The following is a 23,094-nucleotide window of genomic DNA, read 5'->3' as shown; positions in this document are numbered from 1 at the left end:
TTCTTCTTGATTCGGTGGTGATCGATCGAAGGAAAGCTCGACTGTGTTCATCGGTTTCCAACGTTTTTTGGCGAGTTCATCAGGCACTGATGGTATGTCTCGGTTCACCTTTCTCCCTCTTCATCTCTGTGCCTTTGTTTCATAAAATCGTGCCCTAATTCAGAAACCCCTTTTCTGGAATTTTCTAGGTTCTGCTGCTCTTTCTCCATCGACACGAGTTTTTGAGTGTTCCGGCCTCTCCTCCATGTTTCGTCGAGCAAGGCAGCTTCTTGGCAGACCCAGCAGCCGAGTGGGGGAGCTGGGTGGAGTTTGGTATCATATAGAGTCTTTATGGCTGGGACAGTGAGAAGCAGAGGTTGTAGGTTGATCTCCAACAAGGAGAAGTTTCCGGGTTTAGGTTTAGAACGGATTGGAGGTAAGTGTAAAGTTTTGGTGTTGCTGTGTTGTTTCTTTGTCTTGTTTGGAGATAGTTAATGACTGATTTGGTGATTTTGGTTGTTTGTATGTCGAGAACTTGGTGTATTGAAGAATATAGAGAGGTCATGGCGAAATTCCGACAAGTCGCCGGAATCTGGCAAGAGATTCAAGCAAGGGCAGAATCCGGCTGAGACCATTGAGGTAGTTATCGACATTTTTTCTTGATGTTTTGTATCGTTTCAGAAATAGGAGAGTTTGTCAGGTTGTAATCGGAAATCTTTCTAAGTGAGGAAAGTTTCTATTTTAGGAAAATTTTCCCTTTTTAGAAGCTTCCTATTTATGGAAACCCTTTTTGGGTGCTCTTAGTAATTTGGTGGTTTTCCGGATTAAGGTGGTTTGTATGTTTTTGAGTTAACGAAATTACATTAGTTTGATTAATCAATCGAAGTCCACCAAAACGAATTATTAAGCGAGGCCCAAGTGTCTACCGGTTAATAGGACGTATAGTGGAAATTGGATCGAATTGTTAAGTCAAAGGTTGAATTGGAAAATGTTGAGCATTAGTTGGTCAATCCTGGTCAACCTAGGAACCCCTAGTCAAACTAGGAAAGAAGACGAGACATTTGGTTATTTTAAAGTTCGGTCTGACCGATTTGTCCTACAGCTTATGGTCAAGCATGGGTTTGACTCAAGGACTTAGATATTTGGAGGCGGCGCTAGAGGAATATTCCTAGCAATAGAAAGCTTAAGTCTAATACTGTAAGTGGACATTTTGATTTTAAATAAATATGCATGCAAGATGTTATAATTTATTATTTTATTTGCCGAGCTTATATTATAATTTCGGCTTATGAGATGATCTTGGAAATTATTTGAGTTTGAAGCGTTGATTAAGTGTTGGCCATGATTTATGGATTTGAGCTCGGGTTATAAAGTTGGTATTTGAGTTTTGATATTCTTTATGACTCTGGATTTAAATATTATCGGTTTTATTTTGATGGCTTTGAGATTTATAAATGATTACCGAAAATGGGATTTTCGGTAGTTCTCCATCATAATTTAATTGTTTATTTGAGGCATAATGATTTTGACTTGGAGATTATTTTAGTGAGAATTTTCAAGTGGAGTTATTATTGTTTATGATTTATATTTGATATTGAAATCTCGCTTATATTTATAAATTTGAGAATATTTTGACGTGTGAGACACGTCATTGAATTTTATTATAATATCTTATGATGATTTTCAAGTACGGTTGGGAACCGTACCATTCGTATGATGTTGGGGAAGTTTAATGGATTTAAATGATTTCGTATGTTTTTAGTCACCATAATATAGGGTTGATTTATATTGATTATTGCTAGCTAACATTATTAGCTGTCCTCATCATATGTGAGTCGCTATTATAGCCTTATTAGCGGTCCTCATCATATGTGAGTAGAGGGCGTAGCGTGGGAGGCTATTATAGCGTGGGAGGCAACCGATCGGTATTTATATTTATTAGTTAGCTAGCCATTATTAGCGGTTCTCATCATATGTGAGTTGAGCGCTTAGCGTGGGAGGCTATTATAGCCTTATTAGCGGTCCTCATCATATGTGAGTTGAGCGCTTAGCGTGGGACGCTATTATACCCTGGGAGGCATGATACGAGCACAAAGTGCTATGTTTATAATGTGTTTCCTGCCCTGTTTAGCTATGTTATTCTTGTAATAATGCCAGTTCTAACATGTTTTGTGAGTGTGAAGGCAAAAGAGCAGAAAAACAAAAAAGGGAGCTAAAACAGGCAATTTAAGAAAAATCCTAATCAAAGGAGGATTCCTGGTGCAGCAAGGAGTCTCATTAAGTCGCAAAATCTGAGGATAAGTCGTTTAGGAAACTTTTCTGTTTTGAAAAGGGAAACTTACCTATTTCATTTTAAGAAACTTTCTTATTTTGATTTAGGAAACTTACTACTTTTGAATCTTTCCTATTCTGACTTTCCTAAAATATTTAGGAAACTTTCTTTTCTGATGAGACAGGGATTACATTTGAAGTCAGGAAACCTAATCCAACTTGGAATAGGAATATGTGAACGTGTATAAAAGGAGGAGGGGACGAATTCTGAAATAATCAGGGGATTTATGTGTTAATATAAATCAGAAATTAAGGGATTCTTTCCTTAATTTCATCATTTAAATTTTGTCCATCCTACCTTATTTATCTGGCTTTATTCCCCTTGCAGGAACCCTAATTATGCACCAGGAAAGGAAGGAAAACCAAGGATTTTCGTCAAAGGTCTGATTGAAGGCAAAAGAAGGAAGGTTTTCACTGTTGTGATTTTTTTTGAAGAACAAGAAACGTACCTGGCCTCTATTCAAGCCTCATGCAATGAATTACTGCAAAAGACATTCCAGAGAATTCTGGGGAGTTCTAAATCAAGATTTAAAACAATAATTCTGCACCGTTGGATCAGAAATTAATCAAGGGCTCGGAGGATGGCCAGGGTTCGGCCAGACCAGTATATAAAGGAGCAAAGGAGCAACGTTTTAGGGATCACTTCTCACGCATAGACTTCTGCCCTAACATCATAATAGCCTTCTATCCATTGTTTTCGTCCAAGACAGCAGAGCCTCCATCCATTGAAGCTTGCTCTACCTTGGTGTTCTTCAAGAAGTCACTTCAGAGAATAAAAAGTGTAACAATGCCTCAATCGATTTCTCTTTGTCCTGTAGTATTTTCTTTTGTTAGATTTTTAGAACTCCTGCATTTTGGATTGAGATTGATGTTGAGAATATGGTTATCTTAATTTTCAGATTTATAAAGTTATGTTCTTAAGTTGTTTATGAGATTTGCATAATTTATCTTCATGTCATTCTTCTAATTGAAAACTTGTGATCTGGTTATTTAAATTACTAACTTCTGCAGGGTTGGTAGTGTCATTGATCTGTGTTAAACCGCTGAGGCAACACAGATTGAATAAGTGGCGAAAGCTTAGATTCATGGGAATGGGTCGGGTTTGATCATGAGTTGCATGTAGACTTGTTTAAGCGCTGAGATAAACATGTTTATGTGTTTGAATTCTTCTTTGATCTTAATGATTCATGTTATATGTTGTATGGTTGCGCTGAGTATTAACATGACATATTGCATGGAATTTTCTGTGTTAAACCGCTGAGGCAAACATAGGATACATAAGAAGATTATTATAGGTTACATGACCGCTGAGGCGTGTAATTCTGAGTTCGTTTCATAATACTTGATTGGCATGATATTAAGTTGTGTAGATTGAAACAACTTGTTTACATGATTCTATATGTTTGTGCGTGTTTGAAGTCGATCACTTGTACATAGTTTATTTTCTGTTTAGTAGGAACGTAGAACAAACCTTCAAAACCCCCCTCCTTTTATCTATTGTACCATGTGTATTTTTGTAACTGAATACTTGTAAATACTTATAATTACTGATTCATTAGTGTAACCGTGACTGCATGAGCACCCTTTAAGTCCCCGGATTGATCGAACCCTATTTGCCAATACTACATTCTAATAAGAAAAGGGTTTTTAAATTGTGCGCCCGGTAACGAGCACATCAAGGCACCGACCCGAGCCTGGGAGGCTCCTTTTACATGGTGATAACTCTTCCCCTTATTTTATTCTTCTCAGTTATGTATTTGATTAACCAGCGGGACTGGTTTATCTCTTCCGACGACATTTCCGTATTTGTTTAACCAACGGGGCTAGTTTGTCTATTTTTTTTTATGAGATTATGGATTTATAGTTAAATGTTTATCAAAGTTGCGTGCATCGAGGTTTTAAAAGTTTAAACGTGGGAAAATATTAAAATTACGATTTTGTTAAATTATTTAATTTATTTTTGTCCACTCACTCTATCGTTTTAAATTATTTTGCCCTGGGCCCTTTGGTTTTAAATGCCCAGTTTGCAGGCTAAGTTTAAATGAGGTCGAGCGTATATGGAGTCGAGACATAGTCAAAGGCTGCTTCCGCTTATTCTTTATTCATTGTTTTTATTTCAGTATAGATATGCTCTGATAACCATTTGAGATAGTTAGTATTTGATTAAGGCTAGTTGTATTATGGGAGATAATATGAACTTGGGGAGCAGGAAGGCTCCAGGAGTTAAGGTTGGATGGTTTATTATAGAAGTGTATATGGAATTTTTCAGGTAAGGGTTGTCCATTTTCAAGGTAGATTATGCCGAATTTTCGGTAAATTTTTCTTAGAGGTGGATCTCGCAGGACTTACCTTGGGTTTCAGGATGAAATCTGAGGTGGGTCCTGACACTCTTGGCCAAAGAAAGACTCATGCTCATAAATGGGGAAAGGTGACTCTCTTGCAAGACTAGCCTCAAGTTGCTCATTGGAATGTATAAGCATTTCTTGAGTAGCTTGCGATCGAGCTTGAGACGCTTGCAATTGAGCTAGCGATTCTTCAAGTGACGGCTTCTAGGCTCATACACTTGCTTATGAGGATATTCTTCGAGAACCATGGTCTCTTGCCATTCCTTGCTAGAGGTTTGTGATAGAGTTAAGGAGGCTTGCGCTAGTTCTTGGGTGGCTTGCAATCAAGCACTAGAGGCTTGCAATTGAGCTATTATTCCTTCGGCTAATTCCTTGCTAGGCTCATAAGCTTCCTCTAGTGGATATGTCTCGACATATGTATTCCACTCTTGATAACTCCCACCATAGAAACTTTGTTGCTCATATCCCCTCGGATCTTCCCATCCATAATTCCATTGATCCATAACTCAATGTGATAAGATATACGCACCTAAGGATTCCCAAGAATGATGTTAGTAACCAAAAATTATAAAGAAAGAAAGAAAATAAGTACACAAAAATAACTAAAGAACAACAATTTTTTTTTTCTTTTATAAAAAATAAACAAACAAAAACAAATATGCTTAAATGACCTAGAAATCTGCTTCACCAAGGGACTAAGGCTATTAAACCATAATCCTCGGCAACGGCGCCATTGACTTGGATACAATTCATGCAAGTGAACGTATCGTTGTCAAGAGGGAAGTATAAGTGCCCAAGTTATTGTACCACGGGGATTAGTGGCTAACCCACAATCCTAGGCTAATCGGAACAAAAGTCAGTAAGCAAACAAAGGAAAAGAAAAAGAAAATAAGGAAAATGTTAATCTAGGCACCAAGCCTTAGTAATGTTTGGCTCTAGTTCTCACCAAAGCCTAATCAAAACTATAAGCTTAGTGATGGTTATCTACAATGAGTCGAAATATAAAATGGAGATTGAATGGGGAATTAACTAAATTGACGAAAAACGAAATGAAAAATAAACTACTAACTAATGAACTAGAAAATTATGGGAACATGGGAGTCTCGGGTGATCCACACTAACTCATTTGCAAACATTGATACCAATTTCACAAATACATATCCTATTGTGCTAAGTCCCGTATCCAGTACCGGTTAAGGCTACTAGACCAATTATCCTTTCGGTATATCGATTATGCCAGTTAAGGCCACAATCAACTCTCTAACTTAGGCACTACGCCGGTTAAGGCCGTAATATCTAAATTAGAGGCCTATAGTGCAAGATAATAGGGACCCAAGTAAGCTTAGCTACAATCATGCTAGCTAATGGTTACCACACTTCAAATCCTAGATGCACAAAACTAATAAGTTGTCAATTTATCAATCTAATCATCAAATTCTCCACAACATAATCTCAAAGGGTGACAAAGCCTAAAAACATGCCTCTAATGACCAACACATTCGGATTCAAAGTATACACAATGGAAATTGCATTTATATCAATCAAAGTACCAACATTATACGAAATGAGTTTAGGGCTTTAATACCCTAACTCCCAAAATTGAATCACTCAATACCCATAAACAAATACATCATCCAATACATGAAAAATTAAAGAAATGATAGAGTAGAGAGGAAGCACAAGTTAGATTCACAAATTGCTATAAACAACTATGAACCCACATGAAATTGAGCTCCCTCTCTTTACCAATCTTGAATCTTCCTTTTAGTGATGAAGTCTTGATGCTTGTAGGTGAGCTCTTCTTGAATTCCCAAAAGAAAATTAACTAAAATGAAGAGATGAGAAGAGATGGAATGGGAAATGGGATTGGTGGTCACTCACGGGAAAGGGCAGAGCCCTTCCGTTCCCCTTCATTGTGTGCAGCTGTGGTCTTCTCTCCCTCCTCCTCCGAATGAATGAGAGAGGCATATATAAGGTTGAGCTAGGGTTGGCTAGCTTCACAGGTTTGGGCTTAGAAGAGGGAGGAGGTGCCACATTCTGGTTGGCCCGGCCCAAAGAAGTGAGGATGAGAGGCGCACGTGCAGATGATGAGATGATGAAATTCCATGCTTAATCAATCAAGGGAAAAATCCCTAATGCACAAATAGTACCTTTTCCTAGCCCAAACCAATCAAAAACATATTACACAGCCCAAACCAATGTTTCCTAATAAAAATACAGTTATACCCCAGCCTTAATAACCGCTTCCAACCCACTCCGAATTCAATTCCTTCGTCGACGCCACTCCGAATTCAATTCCTCTCAACAGTTCTCACCACTTCACTCCATCGACGCCACTTCGCTGCTTCACTCCATCGACGCCGCTTTGCTTCTTCAATCAATCGACACTGCTGCCTCACTCCTCACTCCATCAAGACCTCAGCACCCATCCCCGCGCGCTGCTTCGCTGCTTCAGTACATCGCCGCCGCTGCTTCAGTACTTCACCGCTGTTGCTTCACTCCATCACCACCACTACATCGCGCTAAATTCATCTTTTTCAGGTGAAAAGAAACCCTAGCATAAATCTGTGTTTGTACCCCCAATAATGTTGTTTGGGTTCATATTTCTCTGCTTCAATGTGTTTTATGGCAATGTGGAAACGGTGTGGCAACTTTACTACCCCTAGTAGTAAACTTTAATTTTTGTTTGCATGTCAGTTATTTCCACTGTCTGGATGTGTCTAATGGCTGTGTTCAATACTAGGGGTAGTAAAACTTTGATTTTGTTGAATGCGCGCGAGTTGTTTTCTAGGTCTGCATGTGTATAATGGTGTTGGAAATAGAAGTTTACTACCCCAGTAGAAGTTACTAGGGGTAGTAAAATAAAGTTTTGTTTGCACATCAGTTGTTTCTCTTTCAGAGTGTATATTGGTCTTGGAGATGTTCTATTGCAAGTTTACTACCCCCAGTTGAAATTTACTAGGGGTAGTAAACTTTTTAATATCTAGTTTATAAAGGCAGGATCACTAGGGGTAGTAAAACTTTGGTGTTTTGCATATGCAGGATGGCACGAAGGCAACTTGTTACTAGTCCAGAGTCTGAGGAAACCTCACCATCTACGTCCGTCAACACAAGCATGAATTTGCGCTCATATATACAACGGGAAAAATTGAAGGTTCCCCAAAAAAGAGCGAGACAAGAAGAAGAAGAAGATGACACAGAAGAAGAAGAAGAAGAAGAAGAATAAGTGGAACAGTATTTTATAAAGAAGAGAGCATTAGAAGTGGCAGAAATAGCGAAGGATGACAAGGATGAGGAGGAGGACGAGGATGAGGACCTGGAAAAGATTCCGCACACTCAACATAAATGTACTCTGGTAACATTCTTCAAATTAATAGAGAGTGACAGAGACAAAATCCCCTCAGAAGCATGGTAGCTGATCAGTCAAACTTGCTTTGGTGAAATGATTAACGCATTTAGAACCAGGAGCATCGTTGTGGATCAGGTCAGCAAATTTGAGTTGGATATAGAAATTTTATTGAGGCACTATTGCAAGGAGACAAAAAAGTTCATGTTTGGAGAAAAAGAAATGGAGAGTAAAGAGGAAGATGTGCATCTTTTGTTTGGATTAACAAAAGAAGGTGAAAATGAGGAAGAGAAAATCTCCAGGAGAAAGAAGAGCAGCCAACAGTCAACTATATTCGGCAAAACGAAAGGATCCATCTTTAGGAAGATGATCCACGACAAGTTGACAGAAGAGCTCAACAAGATTAAGAACAAGGAGACAGAACCAAGGAAAATTGCTTCCTTGATCATAATGTTCCTACTGGCTACTTTCTTCTTCAGCACATCTGGAAGCCAAATTGAATGGCAATTGGTGCTGACATGTGAGGACCTAGAAGCAATAAACAAAATAAACTAGTCAAGAAAGGTGATTGAAGCCTTCCATGAAGGAGTGAAAAAGCATGTCACGGGCAAGCCAAAGGGTCTGAATGGTTGCGTAGTTCTGCCTCTGTACTGCTTCTTGGAGCGTACAAAAATCAAGGAAATGATCCAGAAGAAACAAGCAGCTATGCCAAGATTTGTAAGATGATCCACAAATGGCATCATCTACGGAAGCGACTATTTAAAGAGACCGAAAAAGCTTGAGGTAAAAATTGGTTTTTGGTTTTCCAAATATTATACAGCATTGTACTTAGATGTTGTTTCTAAAAAACTGAACAAATCTTATTTTTGCAAAAAACATGAACTGGTTGCTCAAAGTCCATGGAAGGATGAGGAAGAAAGCACTTCCGGATCAGAGGAATATGGCACCCCAGACGAACATGGCACCCCGAGCTTTGAAGAATGGGTAAGTCTGAAAAATGAATGAAATAAAAGTGCATTGGCATACTTTACTGCCCCTAGTAATAGTTCACTAGGGTCAGTAAACTTCACTTTTCATTGCATAAGAAGTGTATGATATCAAGTTTACTAGGGGCAGTAAACTGTATAATCATCTCTAAATCAATAGTTGACTGTTGGCGTAGTTAACTGTGGGTAGTAAACCTGTTTGGCATAGTTTACTACCCCTAGTAAACATTTAGTGGGGGTAGTAAGTCACATTTTTTTTTTCCAGATTGTGAAAAAAATAGTTTACTAGGGGGTAGTAAACTTCATACTTATCTGTATGTATTCGGTCTTAGGTTCCTTTATCAAGCCAGCAAGAAGTGGAAGAAAATAAAAGAGTGGGCGACAATTTTAAGACACTACTGACAGACTTGGAGGAGGAGATCCCAGAAGATTTGAATGAGAAGCTAAAAGAACTCGGCAAAGTAAACGAAGAACTCCAGAATAGAATCAATGATTACGTGCACAAGTTACAGCTTGCCGATGACAAAATAAAGCAGCTAGAGATGGAGAAAAGGGCGCAAGACAGCCTCAACAAGGCTCTGAAGAGAAAGCTTAAAAAAGCAAAATCCTCAGCAAATGGACCTCCCGAGCAGAAAAGGCAATTCGGTGGGGAAGAATATGGCTGCCAAGGAGATGAACAAACAAAAAGGAATGTAAGATGATACTTTACACTATAACTAATACTATTTTTTACTTTATTTTGTTTTCTTTATTATGTTAACTAATATTTTTTTTTAAATTAAAAAATCAGGAAAACCAGAACAGAAGCCTGATAGTCAAGTTCAAAGTTGGAACTGCACAAACAACACAATCTGCAGATGATCAACCAGAAGCTTTGGTGAGAATATAAAATTATTAGGGGGTAGTAGACTTAATAGGGAAACTGTGTTGCAAGGTAGTAAACCCCAGGCAAACTATTACTATGGGTAGTAAACGTTTTGTTATTGTTTAAAATCTGAGAATAACATGTGTTATTTTATTTTGTGAAGGCTGTGATACATGATGAAAAACCACTGAATCACATATCTCCAGTAATGGACTATGAGGACTTGCCGCTCACAGATGATGACATCTGTAATTTAGATAAGATAGTTGAGTCCCAAGCTGCATCTATCCAACAATCAGCAACAGAAAAGGACAACGACATCTCTGTGACAGTTCAGTCCCAAGTTTCATCGACCGAATAAACAGCAACAACAGAGGATAAAGAGATGAATACTTATTCCAAGAAGAGGAAAGCAACGGCTCCGATGTCGATAGAAAAAAATGTGAAGCTGAACCCTAGAAACGCCAAGAAAACAAAGGACCCTGACTAGGAGTACGACTCTCCAAAAGACATTCAAGTCCACAAAAAAATTATAATCAAGAATCTGAAGTGTGACAACAGTACATGGGATTCACTGGGCGACGATTTGAAAATGCACTACAAACAATGGTTTGAAGCCCGCTCGAACAAAAAGGAAGAGTAAGTTTCAATTATATAAAACTTTACAATTTGCTTATGCAAAATTACAAAAATATATTTGTTTTAATTGGAGTATGAATTCAATGTTTTTCTACAGTGAAGCGTACTGGACATGTCCTGAAGGCTGGCACTGTTTATCAAAGAGTGACTTGAAAAGGATCATCGAACACTCAGACATATTGTCGAGTGTGAGTAATAAAAAAATAAATAATATCACCTTATTAACACCACTCAGTGAACTCTAAATTTAATAATATTGACTTATGTTATGATCGCAGAGCCTGCAAGTGTACATAAGGTTGTTGAAGGAAAGGGCAGAAGCTGCCAAACTTCCTGTTGGATTCATGAACATGGAGATTGTGGTAAGTTTACTAGGGGCAATAAAACTTATATTTTCATCAAGATATTGTTTTGCAAGTTTACTACCCCTAGTAGCAGATTACTAGGGGTAGTAAACTTAAGTTTTTGGTATGTATATTTATTTTTGATCTCTATAATGACTGTGAGGATACCATCTGGAAACTTTCATGTAAATTTAATACCTTTCATAGAGTATTTTTTAATGCAAAACAGCATTATGTTTAATACCTTTCAAGCAATGTGTTTTTTTATGCTCTGGAAACTTTACTACCCCTAGTAAAGTATGCTTTAGGGTGCAGAATAATAAAATATGATGCTCTGCAAACTTTACTGCCCCCAGTAAAGTATGTTTTAGGGTGCAGAACAATAAAATCTGATGCTTTGGAAACTTTACTACCCCTAGTAAAGTATGTTCTAGGGTGCAGAACAACAAAAACTGAGGTTCTGGAAACATTACTACCCCTAGTAATGTATGTGTTAGGCTGCAGAATAATTAAACACTAGTACAAAATCGTAACTAGATAACAGTTCTACACCGTTGTCTGAAAAAAATTATTTTCGTTGTCTAGGTGAGTGTTGTCTTTTAATGATGCACTCCACAACGGTACACTACCGTTGTTACACATAATTAAGTACAACGGTTTTTAGTCACACATCGTTGTAGTTATACGTAGCACAAACTGTTAGCACTAATTGCACCGTTGTCTAGTTAATTATTCAATAACAGTTTTTGCTTTAAAATTGATGTGAAAACATATCATATACATTACTTTTGGTCTCCTTCAACTTTCATACACAACGGTTCTTACAAAAAGATGTTGGCTAAATTGATTATAAACAACGGTTTTCAGTTGAATAATGTTTTCCAACTTCATTACACAACTGTTTCTCAACAGATACGTTGGCTTTAAGAAACTGTTACAACGGTTTTTAAATGGATAACGTTGTCCGTAACAATAGAAAACAGAAAAACACAACGATTTCAAGGATAAAACCATTGTCTATTATTTGGAGAGACAACCAATAATTTTTCAACCATATGATCTAGTGCATCAATTTAGGAAACTGAAATCAAATTGCAATACTACTTTAAGTAATAACGTACACTTACAATGCTTTCGCATTTAGAATTTTAATTTTGAGTGAATTGTAAAGTTAAATAATACTAGCTGTCATAAAGGAAAAGGTAAAGCTAGCTACAAATCAAAGAAGTTCAGTACTAGACACTTGGTTAAACCAAAGAAAACTATCTGAATATGACTTGAATGAAGAGAGCATAACATGGCCAGTAAATTAACTAAACCGTTTTTTCTTCTTCTCTGATGATCCACATTGCAAAAGTCTAAAGGTACTCATCGCTAACAAATTCAGCCCATTCATCACGGACTTCCCAGCAATCAAAACTATATCTGTTGTCTATTTCCGGTTTTGTAGTAGTGAAATCTGATGCTTTGGAACATTACTACCCCCAGTAAAGTTTACTATGGGTTGTAAAATATTATTTATATCTGTTGGTTGATCTAAGGTTAATCATATTTGTTTTTTAAATGCAGAAGGATGTGATAGAGCATGAAACAATGTTGGAACTGCACAAGCTAAATGGAGGAACAACTGGAGACTTCAAAAGTGGTTATGAACTCGGTATGGAGGAAAACTTCTATAACCCGCTTTGGACCCTGTTTGGAAAGCAGATGGTCTTCATTCCGTTACATCACGGGTCCAGCCTTCACTACACTTTGCTGCTGATTGACAACATCAACAAACGCTTTTATCACATGAACTCTTCGCTGCCAACACCGTACAAAGAAAAAAACAACTTTCACTTCAAAAATCCAAAAGCAGTGGTGAGTAAACAATCAAAACATTTTTATTAAAAAAAAAATGCAAAGCAAAGCATTCAATTGTTAAGGTTAACTAATGTTTAAAAATTGTTTTGTTGCTTAATATACAGGTGAAGCACATCAAGGAGTTCATCAAACATATACATTATACAACTGTGTTTACTTTGAGCCAAGACCTTGACCAGAATGAATATAGGGAAGATTACGCGATTGATTACGCACCTGAGGACAGTCAAGGCAGAAAACCTAGCAACATAGTGAAAATGACAGAGGACGAAAAGGTGACAATACGTTGGATTATTGATAATAACATCCATCACAAACCATACAAACTGACCGAACACCGCACATGCCCCCAGCAAAATGTATCATCGTAAGTACATGAATATTCTTCTTGTACATGTATCACTGTTTGTTAGGGTTGATAACTACATAACCAGATGCTTTGAGAGTTTACTACCCCTGGTAAATGTTTTTTGTTAGGGGGGGGGGTAGGAACAGCATAAATGAGGGGGCAGTAATGTACATTAATATTCAGATTTATTTTCTCAGTCAAAATAAGTTATTAATATAGTTAGCCCTTTGATTTATGGCAGGTCTGATTGTGGTCCATTTGTTCTACATTATATGGAGGCAATGTGTGCTGGGTTGGATCTAAACCAAGAAGGTGGCAACCAAATGAGGAAGAAGATGTTAGAGGAGTTAGCGAAATTAAACAAATGATTTATGTAACTTTTACTAGAATTGTGTATAGATATCACAACTAAGACTGAGATCCAATTTTAAGTTCTATTTTGAAACTTTCATGTAAATTTAAGGGAATTTAATACCTAGTAAAGTAATGGTTTACTACCATCAGAAATGTGTTTCTTTATGCTCTGGAAACTTTACTACCCTCAGTAAAGTATGTGTTAGGGTGCAGAACAACAAAATCTGATACTTTGGAAACATTAGTACCCCTACTAAAGTATGTTCTAGGGTGCAGAACAACAAAAACTGAGGTTCTGGAAACTTTACTACCCTAGTAAAGTATGTGTTAGGCTGTAGAACAAGTAAATCTGACGACTTGGAAATATTACTACCCCTAGTAAAGTTTATTACTGGGTGCAGAACAACATTACTACCCCCTTAGTTGTGTTTTTTTATGCTCTGGAAACATTATTACCCCTAGTAAAGTATGTTCTAGGGTGCAGAACAACAAAAACTGAGGTTCTGGAAACTTTACTACCCCTAGCAAAGTATGTGTTAGGCTGCAGAACAAGTAAATCTGACGACTTGGAAACATTACTAACCCCAGTAAAGTTTATTCCTTGGGAGGGAAGAACAGAAAAAAAAATAAATAAATAAAAAGATCCTATGTAAAGTTACTGACCCTTAGAACTTTAATGCTTGGGACAGATGAACATAATAATATTGTCAAAAGAATTCCACAATAATGAACATCACAAAAATTTTCAATCAAAATCCTTACAATAGAGAGAAATCTGAATATAGTTCAAAAAACATCCAAAAAACAACAAATTCTAAACATCCACTAACAACCAGAGGGATGTACAAGAAACTACAGCAACATGTTCAAAGGTTCCGTACAGCTCTTCTTATTATGATGGCCCATCTTATTACAACGACCGCATCGAATCAGCTTTTCTCACCAGCAGATGCTATCCTCTTTGATTTAGGCCTCCCAGCCGGCCTCTTTGTAACAGGAGGTAGTATAAATTCCTCAGTGGAAGAACAAGAGGCATCCACGTTACTCAGAGGTGCAATAGGAAAGCTATAACACATCCTATAGTATTCAGCAGTAAAATAAGGATCAATGAAATCATACACATCAAGTCTTGCACCTTGTATAGCAGCAAGTGCATGAGCGCATGGGAAGCAATTAATCTGCCACTTCACACATGAACAATCATGTACGAGTAGAGAGGTCCACTGAATAGGAGTACTTATCATTCCTAACCTCATAAACATTTTCATGGGAAGCAATCACCCTGAACACACGAGACCTATCAAGCTGCTCTTTCAGCCTCTTCTCCATTTTAGGAGTAAGCTTGGTAGTCCAAGATTTCGACTCAACACTCCTTTCTGACATCATCTTCATTTCTTTCATTCTTGTTTGATCTAACATAGGGAAAGGGGGCAGTGAACACTCAGCAACAATCCAGTTATTAAAGGATTCAGCAATACCATTTGCCATAATCCCATACCGACAACCTTTAAAGAAAGCACGGCACCAATGTTCCAATGGAATCTCCATGATGAATTCATCAATAATAGTAGCACCACCTTCATCTCTCAAATTTTTTAAATGAAAGTAGAAAGACTTCTCAGTCGAAGCATGAGCCACTTTAAAGAATTTTTGTAACACATCAGCAACAACAATTTCCCCTCCTTTGTTCTTATACATTCGACTCAGGTTGTATTGCAAATGATGATAACAGTAAAGATGAGGATTACCAGGAAAAATGAGATCAAATGCCTTCAACAAACCAACACCACGACTACTAATGAATGTGATAATCCTTCCTTGCGGTTCCAACAAAGCCTTCAAGTGCTTGAAGAAAAACAACCAGTTTTCTTCAGTCTCTGAATCACAAAAACACAAGGCTAAAGGGAAGAAACCTACACAATAAAAAACAAACAAACAATTACTAGGGGTAGTAAAATAAACAGCAGCGTGCTGCTGCACCGCTCCAAATGAAAGTCTAACAAACCATAAAACTATAAGAAAACATATTCAAATCAGAAGAATGAAGATTTCAAAAATTACTGGGGGGTAGTAAAATATATAGCGGCAAAAAAATACAATTGACTACCCCCAGTAAGCTTCTACTGGGGGTAGTAAACCTGCAAAACAGTATCTCCAAAGGCTATTATACACATTAAAACAGTGAAAAATCAACTTAGATGCGAAATAATAAAGTTTACTGGGGGTAGTAACGTTTAAAATAGAGATTACTACCCTAGTAATCTTCTACTGGGTGTAGTAAACTTGCAAAACAATATCCCTAAAGGCCGTAATACACATTAAAACGTGCTTTTGCACAGTTAATGGGAGCGTTCTTTTCCAAAACTAAAGACTAACAAAAAAAAAAATCAGAAGCATGAAGATTTTCAAAATTACTAGGGCTAGCGTTCCGCTCCAAAACGAAATGCTAACAAAAGAGAAGAAACATAAAAAGCAGCGTGCCGCTGCACCGCTAACGGGAGCGTTCCGCTCCAAAAATATATGATGTACAACTAAAAACATGAAAAAATTACTAACAATTATTAAGGGTAGTAAAATAACAGGTAGTACCTTTGTTTCCATTTCTTCCAGTTGCAGCAAGAATCTGCCCCTTGTATTTGCTCTTTCCAAAGGCACCATCAACATATAAAACAGGTAGGCTAAACTTGAAACCTTGAATTTGGCCGGCATAAGCTACAAAAACCCTTTTAAACCTCTCGGTACTCTCATCAACTTCAAGAACAACTGAAGAACCCGGATTAGTCTCCAACACAGCTTCCCTAAACCAGCCTTCAAGTGCTTGAAGAAAAACAACCAGTTTTCTTCAGTCTCTGAATCACAAAAACACAAGGCTAAAGGGAAGAAACCTGCACAATAAAAAAACAAACAAACAATTACTAGGGGTAGTAAAATAAACAGCAGCGTGCCGCTGCACCGCTCCAAAATGAAAGTCTAACAAACCATAAAACTATAAGAAAACATATTCAAATCAGAAGAATGAAGATTTCAAAAATTACTGGGGGGTAGTAAAATATATAGCGGCAAAAAAATACAATTGACTACCCCCAATAAGCTTCTACTGGGGGTAGTAAATCTGCAAAACAGTATCTCCAAAGGCTATTATACACAGTGGAAGATAAGTCAAGGAGCATGGTGTATTATGTGAGTGGTGCCATATGGAACGTTGACGGAGTATTTCAGTTAACCTTGAGTTTGAGATTTGTTAAAGTATATGCACGCCTTGGGTTTGATAGATAAGTTGTAACACCCCGTATCTGTCTTTACTAATTTACTGGTCACCAAGATGGTAAATGATGACCTAATTCATTTTTGCCCTTGTGTAGACACTTTAGAAGACCAAAATGTTGACTTTTTACCTATATGCTTTTTGAGAAATTTTCCTTTCATGAACGTTATAGAGCTTGTTAAACTGAACTCGTGGACACGTGGTACGCTTAAATCAGAATTTGTACGGGTAAACTGTAATCTACGAAAATTTATTGTGGTATCGTTAACTAAAGGACGATTTTGACTTTTCTTAATGATTAGTTTTTAAATCCAAAACCCTAAAATTCTCTCTCATTTTTCTCTCCTTTTCTCGCCGCCGCATCCCTCTTTTCTATCTCTCTCCCCCCCTCTCGAACTCTCTTTCACTCTCTCCCTTGGCCAACAATGGAGAAGGCAGCTCTATCCACCTATCGACAACACCGCCAGCATCTATTGAAACTATAGTTTGTCCCGATCGAAACCCAAATCAATGGTTTGCGCCGCCACCAACCATTGTTGTTGATCATCACTGTGCTGTCATCTCGCGTAGTCGAAACCTCCATTTTTGGTGATCTCTCTTACCTCCACTCTCTAATCAATCAGAGCAGGCCGACGAAACCAAACCATCGACCTCTGATTCAGACTAGGGCCGTTGCCCCCTCCGTTGCCATTGCTATTGCTCTGTCGTCGGTGGCTGCTAGATTTTCCAGTAATTCTAAATAGGTAATTTTCGTACTCACCTTTGATTAAGAGCCTCCAAGTTGTTTTGGACTGCGAAGCCTTAACGCATTGTTACTAATCTGGCATGTGAGGTTTGTTGAGCTTGCGATCTTGGAGTCTAGAGTTGCTGGGTCGGTGGTACACAAATGTGGATGCGAATGTGATGGTGATGGGCAGCAACGGCAAATTGAATTTCAGTTTGGAAAGGAAAATCATGGGTAAGTTTCTGGGTTTAATATCTTAAAATTATTGTGGCCGAGACGATTTGAAGTTAGTGATTGTTGGTATTTAAGCAGGTTGATGTTTAGTATGGAAATTATAGCTCTTTGTTGATTCAGTATTTGAAAAGGTTATATTATATAATAATTCTTCAAGGCTTAGAAGTAGCGGAGACGTCTTGACCATCATTCAAATACTGTAATTATAAGAAAGGGGGTGAGTTTGATTAATGACAATGAAATTTGGCCCGTGAGAATTGGGGTTTAGAATATAAAGGTATGGATTTAGAGTTTTGGCGTCAAAATCGTTAAAGGATACGTTCAGCAAGTAAACAGACCAAATAAAAGGATACTACTGTGTTATTATTATGGACACGGTTTTTAGTGATTTATCAAGCTAGTAAGACTTTGGAAAATCAAGTTGATTAAAACCTTGTTGGCTAATACGTTAAGGGAAAATGGTTTATGGCTTTTGCTTGACAAGTAAAGTGAGTGGGTAGTTGTCATGGCGGTGAGTGAAGCTGAACTACTAGTTTTAACATTATGTTTGAAATTAAGCACATATTGAGAAAAGCCGAAGTACACGGGTGTCCATAGTAAATCTATGTAGGATTTCTATGTGATATATTTGTAAAGCAAATGAGTTCAATATGTTAGGTTTGGAATCAAATGATATTCCGGTTTCAAGTTAAGGTTCGGAATTGGAACCAACTAAGTTGTAGTTGGGAAATTAGTCAAAATGATTAATAACAATGATTGGTCAAACTTGGTGAATCCTGGTCAACCCAAGAACCCTAGTCAAACTAGGAAAAAGGGGTAAGTCAATCGTTATTTCGGAGTTCGGTCTAACCGATTTGTTCTATTGTTTGTCATCAAACGTGGGATTGACTTGAGAATGTGAATATTTGGAGGCGGCGCTCGAGGAGTGTCCCGAGCAATGGAAAGCTTAAGCCTAATACTGTGAGTGGACACTTTGGTTTTAATAAATATGTATGCAAGATTTTATAAGATATCAATTTATTTTCCGAGCTTATATTATAAATTTCAGTTTATGAAATGATCTTGGTATTTATTTAAGTTTGATGCATGGATTAATCTTTATCATGATTTATGGATTTGAGCTCGGGTGATTAATTTGGTATTTGAGTTTTGATATTCTTGATGATTCCGGTTATAATTATTATTGTTTTAATTGTTGACTTTGATATTTATGAAAAATTACCGAAAATGGGATTTTCGGTAGTTCACTATTTATAATTTTCTCATTTATTCGTGGATTATCGATTTTGGCTTTGAGAATGTTTTAGCGAGTAATTCGGGTTCATATATTAATTACAATTTATGCTTGATAATTAAATCTTGCTTTTAATTATGGATTTGAGAATATTTTGACGTGTGAGACACGTTATTGAGTTTTTTATAATTTCTTATCATAATTTTCAAGTATGGTTGGGAACCGTACCATTTACATGATCTTGGGGAAACTTTATGGATTTAAGTGATTTCGTATGTTTTTAGTCACCATACTAGGGTCACTATTATTCATTACTAGCTAGCCTTATTAGTGGTTCTCACCATAGGTGAGTCGAGCGCTTAGCGTGAGACGCTACTATAGCCTGGGAGGCACCGATCGGATATTATTATTTATTGTTAGCTAGCCTTATTAGCGGTCCTCACCATAGGTGAGTCGAGCGTTTAGCGTGGGACACTACTATAGCCTGGGAGGCACCGACCCGAGTCTTGGAGGCTCCTCTTACATGGTGATATCTCTTCCCTTGTCTTATTTTTCTCATTTATGTAATTGATTAACCAGCGGGGCTGGTTTATCTCTTTTGACGAGATTTCTGTATTTGATTAACCAGCGAGGCTGGTTTGTCCATTTTTTTGAGATTTTGGTTTCAAAGTAAAAGGTTTATCAAAGTTGCGTTCATCGAGGTTTTAAAAGTTTAAACATGGGAAAATATTTAAATTACGTTTTAAATTATTTAATTTATTTTTGTCCACCCACTCTAACGTTTTAAATTACTTTCCTCTGGGCCCTTCGGTTTCAAATGCCCAGTTTGTAGGTTAAGTTTATTTGAGGTCGAGCGTACATGGAGTCGAGGCATAGTCAGAGGCTGCTTCCGCTTCTTTAGGCATTGTTGTTTCTTCATTTTTTTTAGACATGCTCTGATAATCCAGCTAGCAAATTATTGATTGAACTTGATGTTGGTTGTGGGATTCTTTTAGATTAGTATTTGATATTATGAGAGATGTGTTGAACTTGAGGAGCAGTAAGGCTCCAGGAGTGCAAGTTTGGTTTATGATTTTAGAAGTGTGTTTGCAGGTGTTTTTTTCTTTAGAAGGGTTGTCCATTTTCAAGATAGCATCTCCTTTGGAGGTGATCCCCGTAGGGTTCATTCCGGATTTCATCTGAAATCTGGGGTGGATCCTGACATAACTTATGATGTGCCAATGTAAGTGGAAAAGATTTCAGTTAATTGTTTCCACAAGTAAAAAGGGGTACTTTTTAGTGGAAAAAAGTTGGAAGAGCATTGTTGACGGAACAATTTAGCCTAGCACTTATTGGAGTTTGAGGTGCAAAGAAGTAACCTCTACCCTTTTCCATGATTTGAAATTTCGAGGACGAAATTTTTTTACGGATGGGAGAATTGTCACATCTCGGTTCTCAAGTTAATTTACAGTTGTTGACTTTTAGGTTACTTTGACCTTTTACTGAGTTGAGTAACCGTTTAATGTTAAATGACCCTGGAGTTGAATTTTTGTAGGAAAATTATTTTGAGAAAATTTCTTTAGGGAAGTTGTAGAGGACGTTAATACGAATTCGTAAACATGTTATACGTTAAAATCGAAGTTAGCATGGAAAAGTTTATCAGATAAAAAAAAAAAGTAAATTTTAGTTGGTAAAAAGGGGTTAAATTTTAGTAGGTTTTATTTTTTGGGGTATTAAGTGTTGGATAGGTTTGGGAAAAAAGCCCACTCTTCTCTCTTCCCTCTCTCCTCCCTCTCGATTCTCTCTCTCTCTCTCTCTCTCGCCAAAAAACTTCCGACGTCGTCCGACTGGACTGGACTGCCACACCGGTCCCAATCGAACCATCGCCGCCTCCTCTCCCTTCCTGGGCTAGTGACCGAGCATGTAACGTAGTCGAACGGGAGGGAAACACCCTTAGAAACCCGATTGTCTCTTCGCTGGAGCTCCCTCCTCCAACAGCCATAGCCAGTAATTCTTGGCTGATCTTGAAGCTCTCAGCAAGGGTAGTAAACCCTCAAAATGAATCGGCTCAATTCGATCTTGGTAAGGAGAAATGTATAATTGAAGTTTTAGGGCTCAATTTAATATTTTGGTTCGATTACCCTATCTAGGCTTGAAATTGGTGTTTGTGCTAGTTAGGGAAGTTGTTGTGCATGTTGAGAGGAATATTGTGTTAAATTTTGGGGAGCATTAGAGGTTGCCGGAGTAAGGCTACCGGCCGCCCCTTAGGGGTAGTTTTACATGTTTTTGAGTTTGTTTTAATGAAAGGAGTTTAATGATGTGAAGTTTGGAATTTTTTGAGGAGTTTTGGTTAGCTTTGGAATTTTTCGGAGATTGGAGAAATTGGCGGTTGATAGAATAGATCTGACCATTGGATTTTCTTGATAATGATCCCAAATTGTTAGAATTGATGAATTAAGGTTGTGGTGGAGTTTGGTGTGAATCCGGTAAGATTAACCCTAGTAAAGGTAGTGGGTTAAGCGGAAGAAATTTGGGTGTTTATATTTAATTATTTATTTTCCGGAATTGAAGTTTGGTCCTAAACATTGTTTTTGTGCCAGGATATGAGGAGACCCCACTTGAGTGACGATTCGGATATCGTCGGGCTTATGCCTAAATTTGTGAGTGGACACTTTGGTTTTCAATAAATATGCATGCAAGATTTTATAATTTGTCATTTTATATTCCGAGCATATATTATAACTTCAGCTTATGAAATGATCTTAGGAATTTTTTGAGTTTGATGCATGAATTAATTTTTTGACCATGATTTATGGATTTGAGCTCGGATCATTAATTTGGTATTTGAGTTTGGATATCATTTATGATTTTCGGATTTAATTATTGTCGGCTTTATTGTTGACTTTGAGATTTATTAAAGACTACCGAAAATCCGAAAAAAAATGGGATTTTCGGTAATTCTCTTTTTATAACTTTCTCGTTTATTTGTGGATTATCGATCTTGACATTGAGAATATTTTTAGCGTACTTTCAGATTGAGAAATTATTTACAATTTACACTTGATAATTAAATCTCGCTTTTAATTATGGATTTGAGAATATTTTTGAGAATATTTTGACGTGTGAGACACGTCATTGAATTTGATAATTTCCAAGTATGGTTGGGAACCGTACCATTCACATGAACTTGGGGAAATTTTATGGATTTAAGTGATTTTTATATGTTTTTAGTGACCATACTATAGGGTCGCTTATATTTCATTACTAGCTAGCTTTTATTAGCGGTCCTCACCATAGGTGAGTCGAGTGCTTAACGTGGGACGCTATTATAGCTTAGAAGGCACTGATCGGATATTATTATTTATTTCTAGCTAGCCTTATTAACGGTCCTCACCATAGGTGAGTCAAGTGCTTAGCGTGGGACTCTACTATAGCCTGGGAGGCACCGACCCGAGCTTTGGAGGCTCTTCTTACATGGTGATATCTCTTCCGCTCGTTTTATTTTTCTCAGTTATGTAATTGATTAACCAGCGGGGCTAGTTTTTTGTCTCTGTTTTCGAGATTTCTGTATTTGATTAACCAGTGGGGCTGGTTTGTCTATTTTTATGGAATTCTAGATTTAATGTTATTTGGATTATCAAAGATGCGTGCAATTAAGTTTTAAAAGTTGAAACATAGGAAAGTATATAAATTATGTATTTGTTAAATTATTTAATTTATTTTTGTCCACTCATTCTAATGTTTTTAAATTATTTTCCCCTAGACCCTTCGGTTTTAAATGCCCAGTTTGCATACTAAGTTTAATTGAGGTCAAGCGTACATGGAGTCGAGACATAGTTAGAGGCTGCTTCCGCTTATTCATTATTCATTATTTTTCTTTCATTATAGATATGCTCTGATGACCATTTGAGATTGTTGTTGGTTGATTAAGGCTTGATGTATTTTGGGAGATGTTATGAACTTGGGGAGCAGGAAGGCTCCAGGAGTTGAGGATGGATGTGTTATAATATAAGTGTTTATTTAGAATTTTTCAGGTAAGGGTTGTCCATTTTCAGGGTAGATTATGCCAGAATTTTCGGTAAATTTTGCTTGGAGGTGGACCCTGCAGGATTTATTTCAGGTTTCAGGGTGAAATTCAGGGTAAGTCCTGACATCAATTCCCAAATTCATGCATCAAGAATCAATAAGCAAAATAATTAGAGTGCACCCATATGAAAATACGATATATATTATTCGAAAATGTGTTCATTACATCAA

The 23,094-nt window shown here is 37.3% G+C and overlaps 1 protein-coding gene and 1 non-coding gene across 2 annotated transcripts; one reads left to right on the top strand and one right to left on the bottom strand.

The window, feature by feature from the left end:
- Window positions 1-14,330: 14,330 nt before the first annotated feature.
- LOC101310601 lies at window positions 14,331-17,249 on the bottom strand. The gene is made up of 5 exons (XM_004297817.1): window positions 17,198-17,249; window positions 15,991-16,218; window positions 15,540-15,562; window positions 14,653-15,246; window positions 14,331-14,579 (listed from the first exon to the last, which is right to left on the bottom strand). The coding sequence occupies exons 1-5, from the start codon at window positions 17,247-17,249 to the stop codon at window positions 14,331-14,333; spliced, it is 1,146 nt and encodes a 381-aa protein (XP_004297865.1).
- Window positions 17,250-17,556: 307 nt separating this feature from the next.
- LOC101299571 lies at window positions 17,557-22,866 on the top strand. The gene is made up of 3 exons (XR_184422.1): window positions 17,557-17,624; window positions 21,438-21,497; window positions 22,209-22,866. It is a non-coding gene; the product is annotated as an uncharacterized LOC101299571 (transcript).
- The last annotated feature ends 228 nt before the right edge of the window (window positions 22,867-23,094 follow it).

The sequence above is a fragment of the Fragaria vesca genome, linkage group LG4 (assembly GCF_000184155.1).
Source record: "Fragaria vesca subsp. vesca linkage group LG4, FraVesHawaii_1.0, whole genome shotgun sequence".
Classification (NCBI taxonomy): Eukaryota; Viridiplantae; Streptophyta; class Magnoliopsida; order Rosales; family Rosaceae; genus Fragaria; species Fragaria vesca.
This window is presented reverse-complemented; position numbering and strand designations above follow the sequence as displayed.

Bases quoted from the DNA above. Each gene is read 5' to 3' on its own strand.
- LOC101310601 (XM_004297817.1), bottom strand. From the start codon at position 17,249: ATGGAGGTTTCGACTACGCGAGATGACAGCACAGTGATGATCAACAAC. The intron at 16,219-17,197 runs GTTGGTGGCGGC...TTTTTCTTCAAG, and splicing joins AGTGATGATCAACAACAATG to CACTTGAAGGCTGGTTTAGG. The intron at 14,580-14,652 runs GTTAGGAATGAT...GTGAAGTGGCAG, and splicing joins CCCATGAAAATGTTTATGAG to ATTAATTGCTTCCCATGCGC.